Consider the following 19,159-nt stretch of genomic DNA (forward strand, 5'->3'; position numbering starts at 1 on the left):
GGCCCGCCAAAGCAGGGGCGAGGGAAGAGGGCAAGCCGAGTTCAAATCCCTTCACTGCTTCTCTGGCAGCTGCCCTGGGCAGGATCCGGTCCCAGCCCAAGAGAAAAAACTTGTGGAGAAAAGCAGGATTGCTGTGTGTGTGTGTGTGTGTGTGTGTGTGTGTGTGTGTGTGTGTCCCAGGTTGGGGGCCCTTAGTCCCTGACCTCCAGGCCTGGCTCTAGGAGAAGACACTGCCTGTGTTGGCTCCGGGTCTGTGCTGGGATGGAAGCTACCAGCACACTGGGCCACACCACGGATGCCACACTGGCATGCCCGAGCAGGACTGGCAAAGGGGAGCGCCATCCTTTTCCACAAACCTCAAACCATGCTCCATCAAGTCCACCTCTGACCATGATGGATCAGTGCACCAGGCCTTGGGCGAAGCCTCCCATCTCCACAGGGGTTGGACAGGCCTGGAGGTGGTGGAGGGCACACTGGATTTGGCTTTGAGACATTTCCCAGAGGGTTCCCTGCGCCCCCCCAACCCCTCCACTGGCTCCCTAACCTCAAGCAAACCTGAAGGCAGCACCCCCTAATTCAGAGAGTGGGGGGCCAGCCCACGTCTGTCCTCCCCATTGCTGGGTGGCTTTGGGCAAGTCGCTCCCTCTCTCTGGGCCTGTCTGTCCTATACATGAAACAAGGGGGTAGGACTAGACTTCAAAACCCCCTTGCAGCTCTGACAAGCCTCTGGTCGTTTTCATCTTGGGCCAGAGAGGAGGGTGAGGGGGCTGAGGGAGGACGTAGGCCACAGTGATGGTCCCTCATTCCCCAAGTTCACAGTGTAGAGCCCATGGCTCTGGTTCCTCGGTCTCTCCCTTTGAGTCTCTGGGGCTTTGTCATCACCCCCAAGACCGCCCTTGGTGTTAGCCCCCCAGGCCTGACACCTGCTGAGGTGGGAGGGGCTGGCCCACCTAGAAGTGTGGGGAGAGGGGAGCAGAAGATGCAGATGGGATGCTTAGGGGCAGGGGTGGGAGGGGCAGCAGGGGCCCTTCTGGCACCGGAGAGAGTGATCAGAAGCGACAGGGCCACACAGGAGCCGGGACAGGGCAGTGGTGGAGGGGCCTGGGCCCCACGGCCCTGCCCAGAGGAGCTCAGCTCTGACACTGGCCTGTGGGGGCGGCTGGAGCATCAGTCGTCGGAATGTGGGGGCAGGGCAGGGGCTCCGGGGGCGGCTCACACGGGGGACGTGGCCGTGGACTCGCTACACAGGCTCTCGACGATGTCGGCTCGCTGAATGCGGCGCAGGGCCGCCAGGAGGGCGTCGAGCGTCGCGCTGTCCTGGGCGGCCCAGCTGGCAAGCAGGGCTCGGACCGGGCAGGCCTCGTGGGTGAAGGAGTCTATGTGCTCCGGCTGGTAGCCCAGCTCACCGGCCAGGTGTCGCCAGGTGTCCCCCGCAGAGCCGTTGAGCAGCTTCTCCACCTCCTCCCGCTTGGCTGGTGGCAGACTGCTGTAGAGACCTCCGTCCCCCTTGAGGGCTGCCAAGAACCAGGGGGGCATCAGAGGCGACCCGCCACACCCCCTGCTCCCTACAGTGGGCATGGGGGCCCCTGGGCTAAGACCCAAGAAGGGCTGAGGATTTCTCTTCCTTGGTTGGGGGAGGGAGGAGGAACCTCCCCCCAGGGCCTGGAGGCAGAGGTCTTGGATGGGGGACAGGGCTGCAGAGGGGTCTGGGGGGTGCTGACTCGCCTCCCCTCTCACCCACAGTGTCAGCATTACCCTTGCCATCTCACCCGGCCTCCCCCTACCCACCCCCACCCCCAGCAGTTGGGCAAGATGGCAGGGCAGGGGAGGGACACCTCTCAGTCCCAGACTCCACCACAGCAAGTGTCCTGGAGCTGGGCTGTGGGCCACTAATTAGGGCCCATCATTAACTACTTGTTCCCCAGAAGTCTAGGGCAGGAGGCTAATCGCAGCCACTTTGGGGAGTAATTAGCCCTAGGGGGCACAATTAGCTTGATGAGTCTGGATGCACCGGTTTGTCCAAAGCTCTCCCCTCCCACATCTCTCCACTGGAAAGACCTCTCCTCCCCTATCGCTTGCCTGCTTCTCCCACCCCACACAGAGGCCCGTTCCCTGTGAGCCAGCCCCTCCAGCAGTCCTTCCTACAGTCTCCCTTACTCACTCCTTTCCTCCCTACCTCAGTTTCCCCCTCCCCGAGGCCTCACTGCTCACCCTGGCCTGCGGCCGTCTGCGTGTGGGGCTGCTGGTCATGCAGGCTCTGGCTGTCCACTGAGATGCCACTGTCACTGTGAAGCTTTTCTCCTTCTGGCGGGGGCGTCTGGTTCGCAGGCCGGCTGTTGGCTCCTTGCTTGTTCTGCTTGCAGCTGTTCCACCTGGAGCCAGAGGACAGGCCCAGGCTAAGGGGGCGAGGACCCGCACAAGCCCGGGACCTCAGGGATCTGTGCTCCGATGTGTGGGGACCGGGGCCCTAGCAGGCCCCCCCAAGCAGAGCCACTAGACCACCTATGATCCTTTTTCCTCTCCATCTCCACCCGCCCCTGGCCTGTACCAGAGGCACTGTGCGGGCGGACCGGCTCTCAGGGCTCGGTGCACGCCACAAGGGTTCCACGAATGTTCGTGCAATGAATGGTGCGCCCAGTGATTTCTCCGGAATTCCACTGTTCCCAGTCTACCCTGCTAAACTACTCCACATGTGTGCGGGGATATGCACCAGGACTTCCTCTGCTATTATTAGCAATAAGAAAAAGCTGAAAACAAGTCAAATGTGCATCAAAAGAAGACTGTTCAAACAAATTAGGATCCATCCATACACTGAGTGAGCGCTTACAAACAATCAGATAATCCGAATGTCCTGGGGAAAGCTCTCCCAAGGGAGATTAAGTAGGAAAGGTAAGTTGTAGAATATGGAGAGTGGGAGCCCACTGATGCTTTAAAACAAAAACAAAAACAAAAAACCCTTCTCTATGTTTATGTCTAACTGTAAAAAGTTGTATGTACATGTGTTTATAAAGGCACAGAAAATGGCTGGAAAGGATCCATTCCAAACAGATTCCAATGAGGCTAGAGGTAGGATTTGGAGAGATAAAAGAGGCCTTTTTCTTTTTGCTTTATAAGACATTGGTCTTGTTTGCATTTACCCAAACAAGCATGGATTACTTTGAAGATTTTCTTTTTAGGAATGGAAAATGCACTGGAACATTTAAAACACTTTCCAGGGGCGCCTGGGTGGCTCAGTCCACTGAGCGTCTGACCCTTGGTTTTGGCTCAGGTCCTGATCTCAGGGTGGTGAGATGGTGCCCCACGTCGGGCTCTGCGCTCAGCGTGGAGTCTGCTTGGGATTCTCTCTCTCCCTCCCCTTCTGCTCCTCCCCTAGCTCATGCTCTCTCCCTCTCTCTCTCAAATAAATAAGTAAAATCTTTAAAAGTAAATAAATAAGTAAAAAAATAATAATAAATAAATAAATAAATAAATAAGTAAAACTCTTTCCAGAAGTTCTTGCACATCCTGAATTTCTGGATGGATTGATGGATTGATGGATTGGCGACATTCCCAATGTCACATGGGATGGAAGAGACCCATGAGGACATAGATCATTGGCGGGCAATGGGGTTTGAGGGATGAGGGCACAGGTGGCTGGTAAAGAAAGCTCGGTGTGCAGCTGGGGGCGGGGAGTAAGGGAGGGGAGCAGCGTGAGAGCAGGGAGGTGCTGGTGCCAGACAGGACAGGAGTCACCACCCCCCCACCCGCGCAGGGCAGCAGGTGGTGAGGATGAGCATGGTTTGGGGTTGACTCTAAAAAGTGTGTGAATTTTCAGGTCAAGGTCATGGTAAAGCCCTCCTTGAGAGCAGAGGCCCAGTTGTCTGTCCCCTGCCCCTCTCCCCTCACCTCTTGAAGGCAATATAGGCCACCAGGCCCACAACCACAGCAGCCAGGATGGAGCAGTAGACAGGGATGAGGTTGTCGGCAGTGCCTCGGGTCACTACGGGTTGAGAGCTGCCCATCACTGTGGTCACCGCATCTGTCACTGTGCTGGCTATGACGTCTTGCTCTGGAGCTCCCTCGGGCTCCTCTGTGCTGGGGGCGGTGCTGTCTGAGCCCTCCGAAGGCGTGGATCGGGTAATCCACCGGCCAGGGATCTCTGGAGGAAGGAGCTGCAGGAGTGAGGGCCCGCTCCCCACCCAGGCCCCTCCCCTGCCCTACTGACTGGCTGCAGCCCTTCTTCCCCAGGCCCTGCCTTGCGCCAGGCCGTTACACAGGGAGGGTGAGAGCCAGGATTGTGACTATGAGTCATGACGGTAGAGAAGAGCAAGGGCCTGGGTCCCCTTCAGCTCTGTCCTTGACTTACTGTGTGACCCTGGACCAGACCCTTCGCCTCTCAACACCTCAAATCCCCATCTATAGCATGGGGATGCTAAGAGAGACAGTCTCTAAGCCCCCTTGCGTCTGAGGTGCAGCTGGGACCCTAGGACTCTATTTTGCCTCCCCAGGTACCCGGAAGCCTGGCATGGAGGCAAACACACCCAGAAGAGAGAGTGGGCACCAGGAGGCCTCTAGCTGGCATCACTCTGGGAAAATGTCATACTCTGCCTTGTCCCAGTTTGTCCCAACAGTCCCAGTCATCCTGGTCCTAAGGAAGGATGAGGGTACTTAGGTCTGGACAGAAAGACACCTCCCCACAAACCACCTCCCCAAGAACTGGCACCCGGCCTCCCTTATGGTCTCTGATGCCCTAACTCTGGGCTTGGCCGGGGTAGAGGGTAACCAGCTGGCTGGCTTCCCTCCAGCTGGCCCTTAGCTAGCGGCTAGCCAGTTTCCAGTCTTGTGTGGCCCCCAAACCAAACCATGTGGTCTTGCCACCCAGAGAAGATAGTGTTGGGTAGTCCCCAGCCTCCCTGGGCAGAAGCCGACTGTTGGTGGGGCAAAGGCCTCAAAGAAGATACTATCCACTGCCTGGGTGAGGGGGTGGTGGGGAGGACTGTGCCTTGCCACCCACCTTGGCCCTCTCATGTCAGTGGGCACTGCCAGCCTCCCTGAAAGGGGGCCTGGCACCTCCTGGCACCAGAGGGCGGGATTTTCCACTGTGCCACCCAGCCAGGGGCTGTCCCAGGGGCTGTGGCTCCAGACGGCCTGGGGGTACCCGTCTGGGCAAAGTTGCCTATCCCATCCGTCCTCACTTCCCACGCCTGGGGCAGGGACGGGCAGCAGACAGGACATGCCAATGGGGTGAAGGGGAGGCATTTCTTCCCTCGCTCCACCCCGTTTTGCCCACCCAAGTCGGAGTGGAAGCTGCCCCTGGTTTCTCGGGCCTCCTCGGCTCAAGACGAAGATGGTTCAAAGGCCCCCATTTTCAGCACCTTCTGAGGGGTAAGGAACCCCCTGAGGTGAATCTGGAATCCATCTGGCTGGCACTAGGGAGGGGGCTGCCATCTGCCACCCCATCTTCCCCCTCCCCCAGCTCAGCCCTGGGGGGCAGCTGTAGGGCGGGAAGTGGAGACACAGCCCTGTCGTTTGGCAGCCCCAGACAGGGTGTCGGACTGGGGAGGGTCTTTTCTTGCCCTGCTAGGGGACTGGGCAAGTTGGTGGGGACTTCTGAGCCCTGAGGCTGAGAAACAACTGGCTAGGACCCCCCTCCACCCCAGAGGCTGAAGGTATGTTGGGGGTGTTGGTAAGTCAGGCCATCACAGAGGTTCCAGAAATCTCAAAGGGGAAAGACTGGCAGTGGGCATTAAGGGACAGACCAGGCTGAAGACAGGGCTGTGCAGGGCACTTTCTCCTCAACTCTCCAGTCCCCTTTGGGGCAGGGCTGAGCGGGGGTGGGGACAGCAGGATGAGATCCAGATGGGGCCATGCCCACCAGCATTCCAACCCCCTAAGCCCTTGGCGAGTCCTGACAGCCATTTCCGGAATGGGAGCTGTCAGACTTGGGGGTGGAGAGAGGGACCGGTTACTCCTAAACCCAAATTTCACTGGGGTGAGAGGGGGAGGAAGAGACCCCAAGGCTGAGTGAGTCACCATGTTGACACCTGAAATGTATACACAAGAAAGTACAATGTACTGGGGGGGGGGGAGGGCAACCAAACCACCATCCAGTTCCATTTCCTGAAGATTCCCTCCGCTCCCCGCTGACATTTAACCCTTCAGAGGCTAGAGCAGAGAACAGAAGAGGGACAGGGATAAACACAGCCGTCAGGGGTACCCTCTTCCTTCAGGATGGCTGGGGGAGTAGGGTGGTACCTGAGAGGAACCTGTGAACACGTCCAAAGGCGGGACCCTCCCCTCCCCAGCCACCACCTTTCTTTGCTCTAACCGCGCCCCTGACTAAGTCCCCCTGCTGGCTGGTCCAGACTTGCCCGTCAACAGTGCTGCCCGCCTGCCAGCTGCTGGATCTCCCTCCCTGCTCTGCCCTGTGCTTGACGCCACTTGCCTGTCTCCTGGCTGAGGGCGATCGCCACCGGAACCACTCTGTTCTGGGCCCCACTCCCCCGACCCCTCCCAACCCCCATGCAGGAAGCTTCACACACACACACACACACACACACACACACACACACACACACACACCTGGCCTCAGCCCAGTTTAACCACCCTCCCCAGCTTGAGCTCCGGGAGCCAGGGATAGCGGGATGCAGAAGGCAGCCACGCTCCCCGCAGCAGGGAAACTGTCTCCCCCATCTGACTGGGGATGGACTGAAGGCAGAGGCTGTGCTGCCTCCCCCAGAATGGGGGACCTCCTGGGACCTAAATGCTGGGATGTCTACCTCATCAGACTGGGGCAAGGGCTATCTTTTTCCAACAAACTTGGGGCTCCCTGAAGGAGGCACTGGTTACTTACAGTGAAGGCACCCTGAGGGAGAGGTCCCCAAGGGAAGTAGCTAATGAGGGCCCGGGCACGGGGGATGGACAGAAAATAAAGGCATTGTCCCAGGAACTAGGTGCACTCCTTGGGGCCCAAAGCCTGGCCAAAGTGAGCACACCAGTTCCTACCCCCCACCCTGGGGCCGACAGCCCTCCATGTGCCCCCATCTCCTCCTTGGGCTCCTGAGCCCTGGGTCTCCTGCTGCCCTTCTTCCTCTGCGCCCACCACCTCCTTAGCATTCCGAGTCCAACACCATCCTCCGCTGAAGGGTAACAACCACTGTAGACCCCACCCCCAGACAACACCAGTTAAAGTGGGCCAGTCACCTTCCCTAATCCACGACCCGGACATCGCTGAAAACTGTATGACCAATGAGGAAACTGAGGTCCAGAGACAAGAGTGACCTCCCCACCATCACTCAGCTAGTGACAGAGCAGATTCCATCCCAGATTCCAGAGCCATAAACCACTGTGGACCCACACCAGGCCTCCCAGCCAAAGGGTCCCAACTCCTGAGGGTCCTCAAGGCCCTTTTCCCAGCCCAGAGAGCCTGCTCAAGGGTCAGACATGTTCTGCACTGTGCTGGGCCACGGTGGCCGCCTCCGAGTTGCTTATCTGCCGCTCATCCAACCCCGGGCGGGCAGCCACCAGCGAAGATATCCCTGGAAACTGAGTTGGAATGTAGTAGCTGCGTCCTGGGAGGAGGCTGGAGGCATTCCCAACACGCAGCCCATGGAAGGACGCGGTGAGAGGGGGTCCTTTGGGCCTGGGTTTCCAAGGAGGGCGGCGGCCTCCCCAACCCGCCCCGGCCTGGCGCTCCCCGACCCCCAGGGGGCGCCCCTCGGCCCGGCGCGCTCACCCTCGCACTCGGCGTCTGCCCAGCGCGTGCACTCGCGCAGCTGGCGCTCAGTGTCCTCGCACACCGTGCAGGGCAGGCACGGGTCCACGTGGTTGGCCTCGTCGGAGTACGTGCCGTCGGGGCACTCCTCGCACACGGTGTTCTGCCGGTCCTGGCACGAGAACACGAGGCCCGAGCCCGCCTCGCACACGCGGCACGCCTCGCAGCGGCCCGTTGTCTCGTCCTGGTAGTAGCCGTAGGCGCAGCGACACACGGCGTCGTCCGCCTCCACGCACGGCGCCGACATGCTCTGCAGCCCCACGCACTCGGTGCACGGCTTGCACGGCTCGGTGGCGCTCACCACATCCGAGAAGGTCACACCTGTGGGCAGATGGACGTGCGGGACAGCCAGGGGCCCGGAAGGTTGCCGCCCGCTGCCTGGGCACCAGGGATGCAGGGGCCGCTCCCCGAACCCTCGGGATCCGCCCGCACCCCCACATCTGTGAGATCTGCAGGCGGCCCAAGGGGACGGAGGAAGGTGGGGGCGGCCAGGAGCCCTGGGTGAGGGAGGTCTGGAGTGTGAGGCTTCGCGGATAACCCAGCTGGAGCCCGGTACATTTCTTGGCAAATACTCTTCGAGAGTTCCCAGCCCTGGACCCTTGTTCCCAGCGTGATTAAGGAATAATCTGAGCGTGGTTCCCACCCAGCTCTCCCCGGGGGCCAGAACTGGGCTGTCAACCCAACCCAGGCACAGGCGGGCCTTCACAAGGGAGCCTCCCGCCTCCGCTGCCCTTCTAGTCCTCTTCGCACAGGTGGGGGCTCAGGTGTGGCCCGACCAGGGTTAGAGCGCAGAATTTCCCACCCATGGCGCTACCCCACGCTGCTTAAGGGCTTGGCTCCAGACAACGAAACAGCAGGAGGGATTGGAGCTGAGAAAGCAAGCTGTAGAGTCCTCTGCCCTTCCCAGTGGCACAAAGGGGAGCTTTCCAAGCTCACCCTTGACTCATGCTCTCTTAATGGTTATGATGTCTGATAGAATAAAGGGAGGAACGCCAGGGGTCCTCTCCTCCAAGTGCAAGGAAGGGGAAGGCAAAGAGCCAAATCTTCTTCATCCCTACCCACCCAGGTGCAAACTCTGTGCCAGTCGGAATGCAGAGGGATGTACCCTTGCTCCAAAGGCAGAAAGAGCAGGATTTAGGAACCGGGAGCCAGGGAAGGAGGGTGTGTTCAGCGTGTGGAAGTAGAAGTAAAGACTAGGATCCCATAAAGGAAAATGAAAGCCTGCCCTGGGTTCTGATCTCAGACTTCTCTAAAGGAACCAAGACACCAGGAGCACGGAGCCCTTATCTTCAGGGTAGCAGCGGAGAAGTGGATGCAAAAGAAAAGCAGAGAGAAATGAAAAGGAAAGCCGCTGAGGGGGAAGAGAAGACAAGACAAGGACGGGCCTGGAAGGAGACCAGTTTCAAGCCAGTCCTGGCAGAGGAGGAACCCCTGGGTCTCTCTTCCCAGGGATGGGGCTGACTTGGACGCAAAACCTGCTTCCGCCACTTATTAGCTGTGACTCTGGGTGTTTTCCTTCACCTCTTTTGAGTTTTTTCTTTCTCTGTAAAACAGAATAGTATCTCCACTCACAGGGTTGGGGTGGGGAATAAATGAAATTCTACCATAAAGCACTATACACACCACAGGGATCCTGCAAAGGTTGGCCCCCCCCGGGGTGGACAATGGCAAGTCTAGTGAACTTGGGTCCCAGGGAGAGAGTCTGCAGAAAGGACTTCCAAATGCAGGATGTCCAGCTTATACAAACAGGAGGATTCTCTCTGGTTGACATGTGGCAGGAGGTGAGTTTAGTCACAATGGAGGGGGAGAGAAATTGGGGGAGAGGCTGCCCATGGGAAAGCACAGAAAATTAGTAGGAAACTCCTGGGAGACAGTTTTGGGGGGGGGGTCGGGAAAATGTGGTATTTTCTGGCAGAGAATGAAGGCAGGAGCTTAATGGGTTTCCTTGTGGAAACGTTTTGAGGATAGAGGGAAAGTCCGCTGGGGTCTCCAATGCCATAAAGTGAGCTTATAAAGGCAGCCTGTTAACACAGCTGGAGGGGGGAGGGGAACAGGGGGAACAAATGGGAGGGAGGACTCCCGCCACCACCTCCTAGCTGGTCTCCAGCTCCTGTCCCTCGTTTCCCGGAGATGTCCGAGCCTCCCTCTTCTGGGCTCCTCTACCCCACCTCTTGCTTTGACAGAAGGGAGTGGGTTCCCATCCTGGGAGACTTAGGATCCAGGGCAGAGAGGACCTGGGTAGGAGTCTAGGAAATGAAAGAGGAGGTTTTAGTGTAGCCTACGGTTGGCCAGCCCTGTCCTGGGATGGAAACTCTGGGAGGCCAGGACAGGTGGAAAGGTGGCAAAGGCACGACAGAATGTCTAGTCTCTCCATCTAGGCCCAGGCCCTTCTCTGCTGTGGGATGGACTTACAGGACCCACAAGCACAGAGAAAGGAAAACTGTGTGACTGGGAACACCAAGGAGTTGGGGTTGCCAGACAGACAGGCTGTGTGTGTTTGGGGGGTGTGGTAGAGAGGAATCCAGATGTCAGACTAGGCAGATAAGTTTAGCATTCCTCGTTCCTAGGGTGGAACCTGGAGGTCCACACCTGGGTGGCTCAGTTGGTTAAGTGTCTGACTCTTGATGTCGGCTGGGGTCATGATCTTGGAGTTGTGGGATCGAGCACCGTATGGGGCTCCGTGCTCAGCGGGGAGTCTGCTTAGGATTCTCTTTCTCTCCCTCTACCCCTCCCCCCCCCCGCCGTGTTCTCTCTCTCTCTTTCAAATAAACAAATAAATCTATTTTTTAAATAAAAAAAGAGTTCCCAGTTCCTATACCCTTGCTCCTATCATGATTAAAGAAGAATCTGGTATGCTTCCCACTGGCCCAGGTGCGCGGTGCGTGCCACCTAGAAGGCACGGTGTGACTAGGCAGGGAGAGGAGGTTTCTGGGCAGGAAAGGAGCACTGAGCCAGTGGCCTGAAGGCAGCAGCTGAGGCTGGGGACATCCAGCAGGGACAGAGAGGCCTGGGGCAAAAGCACACAGAATTCAGCCCCCAGACCTGCCGTCCTTCTGAATCCTTTAGCAGCAGCCCCGGAAAATGCCAGGTAGGACGGGCCACAGCAGCCCTCTCCCATCTGACACCACCCCACAGTGAGGACAGTCCCTGCTCCCACTACCTCTGGAAAGCTCTGCTTCCTTGGTCAGAGCTGGCGGGATGGGTAGCCACACGCTCCCAGGATCCCCCAAGGTCAGTTTCCAGGGCAGCCAGGACTTGATCCTCCTCCCCTCCCCCCAAACACACTGAGGGTAAGTGGCAGCCATTGATTTTACAGCGCAGATGGTATTTTTAGCTGGTCTCAGCCTCAGCTACTCCTCCCACCTGGCCACATTCCCCTACCAGGACTCTCCTCCTGGGGGCTGTGAAGGGGCACCCCTGGGGATCCCTCATCGTGAGGTCCTCCTCCTCCCTCCGCAGACTTCCTCAGCCATTCTCAGTTTCCCTTCTCACCTCCTATACTGGGCCGGACCCATTCTGATGCCCACACAGAGGTGGGGAGGAGACCCTGCCAGGAGGCAGAGCCCTTGTCAGGCTTCTAGTGGGCATGCGTCTGCCAGGCCTGGAGCCCTCCCTTCCCCCCCAGCCCCTCCCCCCACCCCCCCCCCCCGCCCCGACCCAGTACTCACTGTCCAGGCAGGGCTCGCACACGGTCTGGTTGGCTCCGCAAGGCTGGGCCACCCCCTCACCCAGGTTGCAGGCTTTGCAGCACTCCCCGCTGTGGGTGTACAGGCCGGTGAGACATGCCTCCTTGGCACCTCCAAGGGACACCTGGGTGGGGGGATAGATGGGAAGGTCAGACCAACAAGAGAAGCAAGAGGGGGTGTCTTCCCAGAGATCAAACACCCCCTCCTAAAGTCTTCTATTGGAACCACCTGGGCCCGGATGAGCTCACCACGGAGGCATCAGGCACATCAAAGCTGGGGCCAGGGGGAAGAGAGGCAGTCGGGGACAGGGTGCCCCTGCAGGCTGCCGGGGGTGTGAGGTCAGAGCCCCGACACTCACGTTCTACAGAGTTCATCTTGGGGTGATGGCAACTTCTGGAATCCTGAGGGCACACCACATGGAGAAGGCAGCGTGGGACCCAGCAGTAGGCCGCTGGCTAGCACGGGGCTTCCCACCAAGGGGGCCCCTGGCAGGTAACTCTGGCCCAAATGCCTCTCCCCTGGAGGGATAGTTGCAGGGCTCTGTCTACACAGAGGGAAGACTTTTTCTAGCAAAAGCTAGCAGGGCCCTCCTCTGGGTCCTTAATTCTACCGTTTCACATGTTAGTCAGTGAACAGTGTCTGTACCCAAGAGCAGAAGGCAGAGGGCTGGGGTCATGGGTTCGAATCCAGATGCTTCCCTGGTGTCCCGGCCTGTTCTGCTTTCCCTTTCTGAGTCTTCCCTTCTCCTCTCCCACAAAGACAGAGCCCATTTGGGGCCGATTGGCCAGAGTCCGGCACCGAGCAGGGAGAAAGGGGCGCCTGCTGGCTTCTCTCACCACCCAGCAGCCCAGTTCCACCAGAGTCTGATTTCCAGCCACCAGCCCTCTCCTCTCCCTGCCCCCATTCAGCCGGTGGGAACAGCGCTGGAGCAGGGGAAAGGGGAGTCAGATTCCTGCCACCGAGGCATCTTTGCTCTTTGCTCATGGATGGAACGATTTAGCGCCAGATTCCCTGGGGGGGGAGGGGGTGGAGAGTGCTGGCCGCTTGCTTTATGTTTCTATTCCTTAAAAAAATTCTTCGCGTCTAATAAAACTCCAAAGCCTGTTTCCCTGGCCTCAGACCATGCAGCTCCCATTTGGTACAAGGAGGAAGCATGGGCTCTGGGGTCATGGGACTAGAGCAGAGTGTTAAAGGTCCTTTTGGACATTCCTTGCTTCCATGTTGGCAAGCTCATAGCCAAAAATACTCCTTTTTCCCTCCAGTCCTTTAAAATATCCTGAGGTCTAACCAGGGTTCGGTGGAAGGAGGGGGCTGGACAGGTTGGATCTGTGTAGGAGGCAGCTGGTGGTCCTCAGGAGACCAGCAGGGAGAGTGAGGGCAGCACAGGATGGGGGTCCTGGGGTATTTGCCACCGTCTCTTCCCAGGTGGTAGGAACATGGGTCTGGGAACATCTGCAGACCAGAAACCAGGAGGGGTGGGGGCGGCGGGGGTCCCAGATGTAGGCTTTCCCCCAGGAGGGACAGAGAGACTCTGGAAGGGTCTGTTTGCATTTCTTTTCATCCTTGAAGGCTGATGCTTAAATGTCACTTCAAGGAAGTGATCTTGTAGCCCCATGCCTCCCAGAGGAGGCAGAGCAGCCCTGTGACATGTTTTCCCGGTTTACTGTGGGGGACATGCTGCAATGTCCCCCACTGGACAGTCAGCCCCCGGGCAGGGCAGGACTGCGGTTGCCCCAGCACCTGGTACCCAACCTGAATATTTACGGGATTTCAGAATGTACAAATACAATAACGACCTCAATTACCTAGAACTCCGGGCCGGGAAATGTAGGATGGGGGTGACTTTCAGGATAGCTGAATTTCCCAAGAATTGAGGATTTGCTGCTCTGATCACCTAATGTTTTTCATGTTAACCACGATGGCTGCACCCTTCTCATTCTGGAATATATGTTCACGGTTTCTGCATGACTCAGGGGGGACTCAGTGATGATTCTGGGCGATAGTGCAGTGAAGGCCTCGTGTTCTTTACCCCAAATCACCACCACACTTTTGTCTCTGAGTTCTTATCAGCCTTTTTTTCTTTCTTTTCCTTTTTTTTTTTCTAGCGTTTCTCTCTCCCTCCTTCCTGTCAAGATATCAGTTGTCAGTTTTTGCCAACACCAGAGTATGACCTGAGCAGCCCCTCCTCTACCATTCTAACTCATTAGGTCAAACTGGATGTAGAAACCGTGTAACTAGCCTGGGCAGGAAGGTGTACATCGGGAGTGTAGGTGGGATCCGAACCGGCACGGGGTGGGAGGGGAAGGGGGCATTCTCGGAGTAAAAGGTGTGAGCTGTTCTGCCTTCCTCCTCGGTGGCCCCTGTGGCTCTGGCTCATGGCTTAGAGCTGGGTGATCTGGGACACGCTGAAATCTCTCTGTGCCTCAGTCTCTCTATCTTTAGGTAAGGTGACAGTACCTGCCTCATCAGATGCTGTAGACACCAAATGAAGGTGTTCACACACTTCAGGAGCCCTCTGTTCTCTTTCCCAAGGTCTTTCTTGCCTCGTTTGTGGCTGCTGGCTGGGGTCCCGTTGGTTGAGCTCAGCAGAGAGATGAGCACTGGAGAGCTGAGGCGGTCTGTCCGTGGCACTCGAGCGGCCTCTGCCTGCCCCTCTCCTTTGACGCCTGCTCTCCGGGCGACAGCCCTCCATCCTTGCTCTTCTCCCAAGTCTTCCATTTGGACTCCAGGCCCCATAATTAGTCACCATGTGTTTCCTGTGCTTGTTTTATGTGTCCTATTTCAAAACACCCCAGACCTGCTACCTAACGGTCTGCAACTTTGGGGCAGTTCCCAGTCTCTCTAAGCCTGTATTCTCCCATACAAAACATTGGATTGGTAATATTTACTGCTCAGGGTTGTCATGAAATTTACATGAAATAATTTATGCAAGTCTGTCCAGAGTACAGTAGGAGTTCCATAAATGTTAGCTATCAGATAAGTGTCTTGTCGCGGGCTGGGCTGCTGAGCCTGGCTGGGAGGCAGAGGAGGGGGGAGCTGTAGTCAGGCCCAAAGAGAGGAAACTACCTAAGAGGTGGGGCAGGATAGACATGAAGAAAGACCCACCAGGAAGAGTCTGAAGAGGGCAGGGGGACCAAAGGAGAATGGGAATTGCTCTCCTCACAGTTAATTAATTAACAACCATTTATTAGTTAACAACTATTTGCTCAACATTGAGCTAAGTGTTTCCAATGAGACATGGTCCCCAACTCCCCACCCCCACCCTATCTTCGCCCACCCCTGCTCAGGGAAATCACAGTCCCATGAGGGAGAGGAGAGATCACTCCACACAGATACTCCAGAAGCCAAGATGCTGAGGGAAAAGGACTTGAGGGACTGCCTTCACCTCCTGTCTGACAGCTGGGGAAACTGAGGCTCACAGGGGCAATTTGCTAAGCGGCTTCATGCCTCGCCCCTGCCACGCCCTCTACTGGTCCAGGGTGGGGCAATCTTGGGAAGCAAGGAGGGATGACACGGATTCAGGCTTATTGCTCCAAAGCGATCAACTGACCCATGTGCCTGAAATCTACATTTATTACACTCACTCATTTCCAATTTGATGGAATGATTTCATCCCATTGTTGAGAATATTTGCAATCCTCTTGCCAGTTCAAGGCTTCCAAAAAACGAAGGTGGAATCACCCTTAGAATTGTTGACTTTTAAAAACCTTAAATTTTTTAAAAAATTGGACAAAATAGAAAACACACCAAAATGGTTGAAAGAATTTGAAACTCTATGAATGCTTCAATGTGACAAGCTCTAACCATTCACAACAGTTTCAGCAAAGGGGTTCCTTAGGTGAATGGAGCCATTAGCCACCACCATGGGGAAGGAGAGTGTTCAAATATGTGGAGGGTCTTTTGAGGTCAATGCAAACCCGGGGAGACGCTGGCACATGCGCTTTACTCCCTTAGATAGCGGTTGAATTTGGGGTAGGAGACAAGCTAATTAACTGAGGATGAGGCTGTAGGAAGACTTTGAGAGGGGCCTGGGGATTATGGGTGGGGGGAAGGGGCGCCAAATGAGTGGCGCCAAGGACATGAGACACAGATCTAATATTTAGGTCTAGTGATGGTTAAGGTCCTCCTGTCCCGTGATCTAGAAGGCTGGGGCCGGGCGGGCGGTGGGGGATGGGGGTGGGGGAGACCCTGTCCACGGAGGACAGAATAAACCCCAAGCTGAACATTCTGGGTTCCAACAAGGGCGCCACCACGCACGGACGGGGGAAGCCTGCTTTCATGCCCCGGAAGTCTGAGAGGTTCAACTGCCTCAACTGTAAAATGGGAATAACTAGATTTACTCTGCAGGGATCTTACACGGATTAAATGACGCAAGAGACATTACCCAGGGCAGTGCGTGGCACATAGTAGGCGCTCAGCCAATTTTATTATTTCCACCTCCCTGCCCCGCACACCCCCACACCCCGGGAAGAATCTAGGCGCGTGAATGGGCCCGGACTGGTACGGGGGGTGGGGGGAGACCCCAATTTCCATCCCGGAGCCCCCACCCACCCCCGCCTGGCCGCTCCTGTCCACCCATTTGCTGCCCTCGTTGCATCCCTATTAGGCGCATTAGCCAGCCGGGCGGCTCCGGTTACAGACGTCTGAATGACAAAGTGCCTCCATTACCGGCGCGGCCCGCCAGCCGAGCCGCCGGGACGCGCTCCGGTTTCAGCACTCCATCGCCGCGGCGCAGGAAGAAACTCGGACCGCCGCGGTGCGCACAGCCAGCCCGCAGACAGCAGCCGGGCGAGGCGGAGGCAAGCGCCGTGGGGGCTGCGGGCAGCCCGCTCTCTGCGGGGTCCACCTTCCCGAGCCCCCAGGCCCTCCGCGCCCAGCTCCCCTCTTACCTCGCCTCTCCTCTTGGTGGGGGCACTCTTCCCAGCCCGCGTCTGCAGCCCACGCCCTCGCCGCTCTGGGGGCCGCACTACTGGCCGCCCCAGTCCCACCTCCCCAGTCAAGAAGCATCTCTAACCCGCTGCGTTAGTCAGCAAACCGGCCCGCAGTCCCTCCCAAATCTCCAGAGAAGCCACAGGTACTGACAGCTCCAGGGGGCTGAGCTTCGGGGATGGGGCCAGCGTCCAGAGAGGGTCTCTGCCCACCCCAGCCCCCCAGAGTTCCACCGCCCGCCGAGAAAGGCGGCTCTTGAAAGGCGCCGGGTGCCCCCCTACGGGGAATGGGGTGTATGGGGGAGTATGGGGAGTGCCGCGCTGGCAATCAGGCGCGGCACAGCCTGGCTAGCCCTCTGGTTTAACTTGCTTTGAGATCTTGGCCAAGTCGTTTAAACTCTCAGAGCCTCAGTCTTCCTCCCTGCAAAATGGGGGTTGGGGTGCAACGCTCAGAAAAAAAATGAAGACAGCAGGGAAAGTGAGGACTCCTATTGCCAAACTCTGTGGCACTCCGTTCCTGGGCCCACACAGGTCACACCTCCTGAGTATCTTGGGACTACGGGATGAACTTAAGATGCTTAAGAGGATCCGCAGTCCCCTGCGGAGGCGGAATCTGCGGCGTCTGAGCGCCTCCGTTCGGTTCCGTCCCCAGCGTCTTCCACCAAAAGCTGGAGCCGGGGAGGGTTGGGGCGCGTGCGGAATCCCGACCTGCCTGGGCGCTGGACGGTGAGAACTGCGGGCGCCGAGCTCGGGCTGCTTAACTTAATGGGGGGTCCGAGTGGGGGCGCGGCGCGCAGCCCCAGGCTCGCCCGCAGCCGCAGACCGCACAGCCCTCGCCTCTCAGCGCCCCCTGCGGGCCGCCTCGGCAGCCGCGACCCCGGGCTGCGCGCGGCCGGGACCTTCCCCGCCTCGCGAGTCCCGGCGCTCTGCACCCTGAGACTTGGCTGCGGCCAGACCGGGTGGCACGATGCCCGCTCCATCCCTTCCGGTCCCCGCGCGGCTTCAAACCTCCAGAATGAGCGCGTCGGCGGACCCCGCCGGGCGCAGGAGAGGCAGGGACAGGGTTCGTCCCGGCGAAGTGGGCGCTCCCTTCCCAGCCTCGGATCCCCAGCCGCAGTTCCCAGACTGGGCGAGGCCGCAAGAAAGAGCGCGCGACAGGCGCGGGAAACGTCCGTCCCTCTGCTCTGCCTGCTCGTCCCACTGTCCCTCGGCGGGCAGGCGTGGCCCCGACCACTTTGGGGTCAGCTCTCCCTTCTCTGCCCTCTTGCATTTTATTGGCATCTCTCTCCCTCGCTGTCGTCCTTTTTTCTCCTCTCCCTAACCCATTTCTCTCTCTTCGGGCGACCCCCGCTCCCCGAAGCTCTCCCTCCCACACCCCTCCCCCCCCATTGTCTGGCTGGCCCTCATTGTCCGATGCCCGGTCCCCTCTGCCTCCAGTCCCTCCGACCTCCCCCATTGTTCTGGTTCCCCGCCCCTGCCCCGCTCGCCCCTCATATCTCTAATCCCGCTCCCATTCCTCTTCCTTCAGCCTGGGTTCCGTCCCACGACCCTCCAGAGATCAAGATGCTCAGGAAGAAAGTCGCCTCGAGGTCTCAGCATCCAAACGCCCTCTTCAGAACCCAGACATCTGAGAGACCCCTCTCAGCTCCTCCACACGCACCCTCCGCCGTACCTGAGGACGCGCATCCGTGCGCCCCTCTCTCCCGCATCTCCACCCTTGGCCTCGGGTCGCCCCTGCGCTCTGAGAACCCTAGACGCTCCTCCGTGGATCCTGGCTGCGGAGCTCCTCTCCCGCCATCCAACCCCAGCATCTGGGACCCCAAAGCTCCCTTCTGTTTTCCCTCGGGAAACCTGAACCCACTGGGGTTCCAGTCCTGGGAGAGGGCGCAGGTTGCCCTCCAGCTAGCACTCACCCCCAGGAGCAGCAGCAGCAGCAGCAGCAGGCGCGGCCCGTCCATGGCGCAGCCGGAGGCACCTGCCCCCATCGCCCGCCTCCCGCGGCAGCGCTCGGCTTCCAGTTGAGTCCGGTCCTCGGACGGATAGGGCTGCGCTGCGCTGCGCTCCAGCGCCCGCCCCCCAGAGCTGGCTGAGGCTCGGCTCACTCTGGCTGCGGGCGGGAGGGGCTGCGAGAAGCCAGTGCGGCGGCCCCGCCTCCTCCCCGCCCAGCCCGCCCACCCCCGGAACCGCGCCCGCCCGCCGGGTCGCTTCGGGGAGTGGAGAGGAGGGGAGGAGAGGAGAGAAGAGGGGAAGGGAGGAGGGCTTGCGCGGAGATTCGCGCCCGCGCGCCCCGCCGCCGCTTTTCCGCGCCCGGGCCCTCGGAGCCTCTCGAGACTCCGCCCAGGTACCCAGTGCCGGGTCCGCGCTCGTGCGCGTTGCTCCCGGATGCTGTGGGCTCGGGGACCAGGGCTTCCCCTCTGTGGCTCCAGCTCCTCTCCGCTGCAAACCCCCCACAGCGTTCCCTGTCTTACCCATCTTCCTCTGCCTCCAACTTCAGCTTCTTCCCCGGGGTCCTGCTCCCTACCCAGCCACTGTCAGCAAGAATGCCCCCCTGCCCGCCCCGCCCTTCATCTCCTGGTCCATACCAGACCCCTACCTCTGTCCCTTCCCAGTGCAAAGTCCTAGGAGAAGGGGAGGGGAGAAGTAGCAGGTGGCCTGACCATGAAAGTGAGCAGAAGGGACATTAAGGTGGGATGTTATCTGAATTTCAAAAGATGGGTTTGAAGGGGTAACAGGTGTGCACACAGCCATAGGAATACACCCGCTCTCAAACTCACATATATATGTGCTTACCC

The 19,159-nt window shown here is 58.7% G+C and overlaps 1 protein-coding gene across 1 annotated transcript; it reads right to left on the reverse strand.

Moving 5' to 3' along the window:
- Positions 1-539: 539 nt before the first annotated feature.
- On the reverse strand, positions 540-18,454 carry NGFR (nerve growth factor receptor). The gene is made up of 6 exons (XM_032871316.1): positions 18,281-18,454; positions 11,422-11,563; positions 7,715-8,074; positions 3,886-4,138; positions 2,212-2,372; positions 540-1,514 (listed from the first exon to the last, which is right to left on the reverse strand). Exons 1-6 carry the CDS (start codon positions 18,350-18,352, stop codon positions 1,213-1,215), a joined length of 1,290 nt encoding a protein of 429 aa, XP_032727207.1. The 5' UTR covers positions 18,353-18,454; the 3' UTR covers positions 540-1,212.
- Between the last annotated feature and the right edge of the window lie 705 nt (positions 18,455-19,159).

This window comes from Lontra canadensis, unplaced genomic scaffold (assembly GCF_010015895.1).
Source record: "Lontra canadensis isolate GAN:19392208 unplaced genomic scaffold, GSC_riverotter_1.0 scaffold43, whole genome shotgun sequence".
Classification (NCBI taxonomy): Eukaryota; Metazoa; Chordata; class Mammalia; order Carnivora; family Mustelidae; genus Lontra; species Lontra canadensis.

Bases quoted from the DNA above. Each gene is read 5' to 3' on its own strand.
- NGFR (XM_032871316.1), bottom strand. From the start codon at position 18,352: ATGGGGGCAGGTGCCTCCGGCTGCGCCATGGACGGGCCGCGCCTGCTG. The intron at 8,075-11,421 runs GTGAGTACTGGG...ATCTGCCCACAG, and splicing joins GTGCGAGCCCTGCCTGGACA to GTGTGACCTTCTCGGATGTG. The intron at 4,139-7,714 runs GTGAGCGCGCCG...TCCTTCCTCCAG, and splicing joins GGCAGACGCCGAGTGCGAGG to AGATCCCTGGCCGGTGGATT.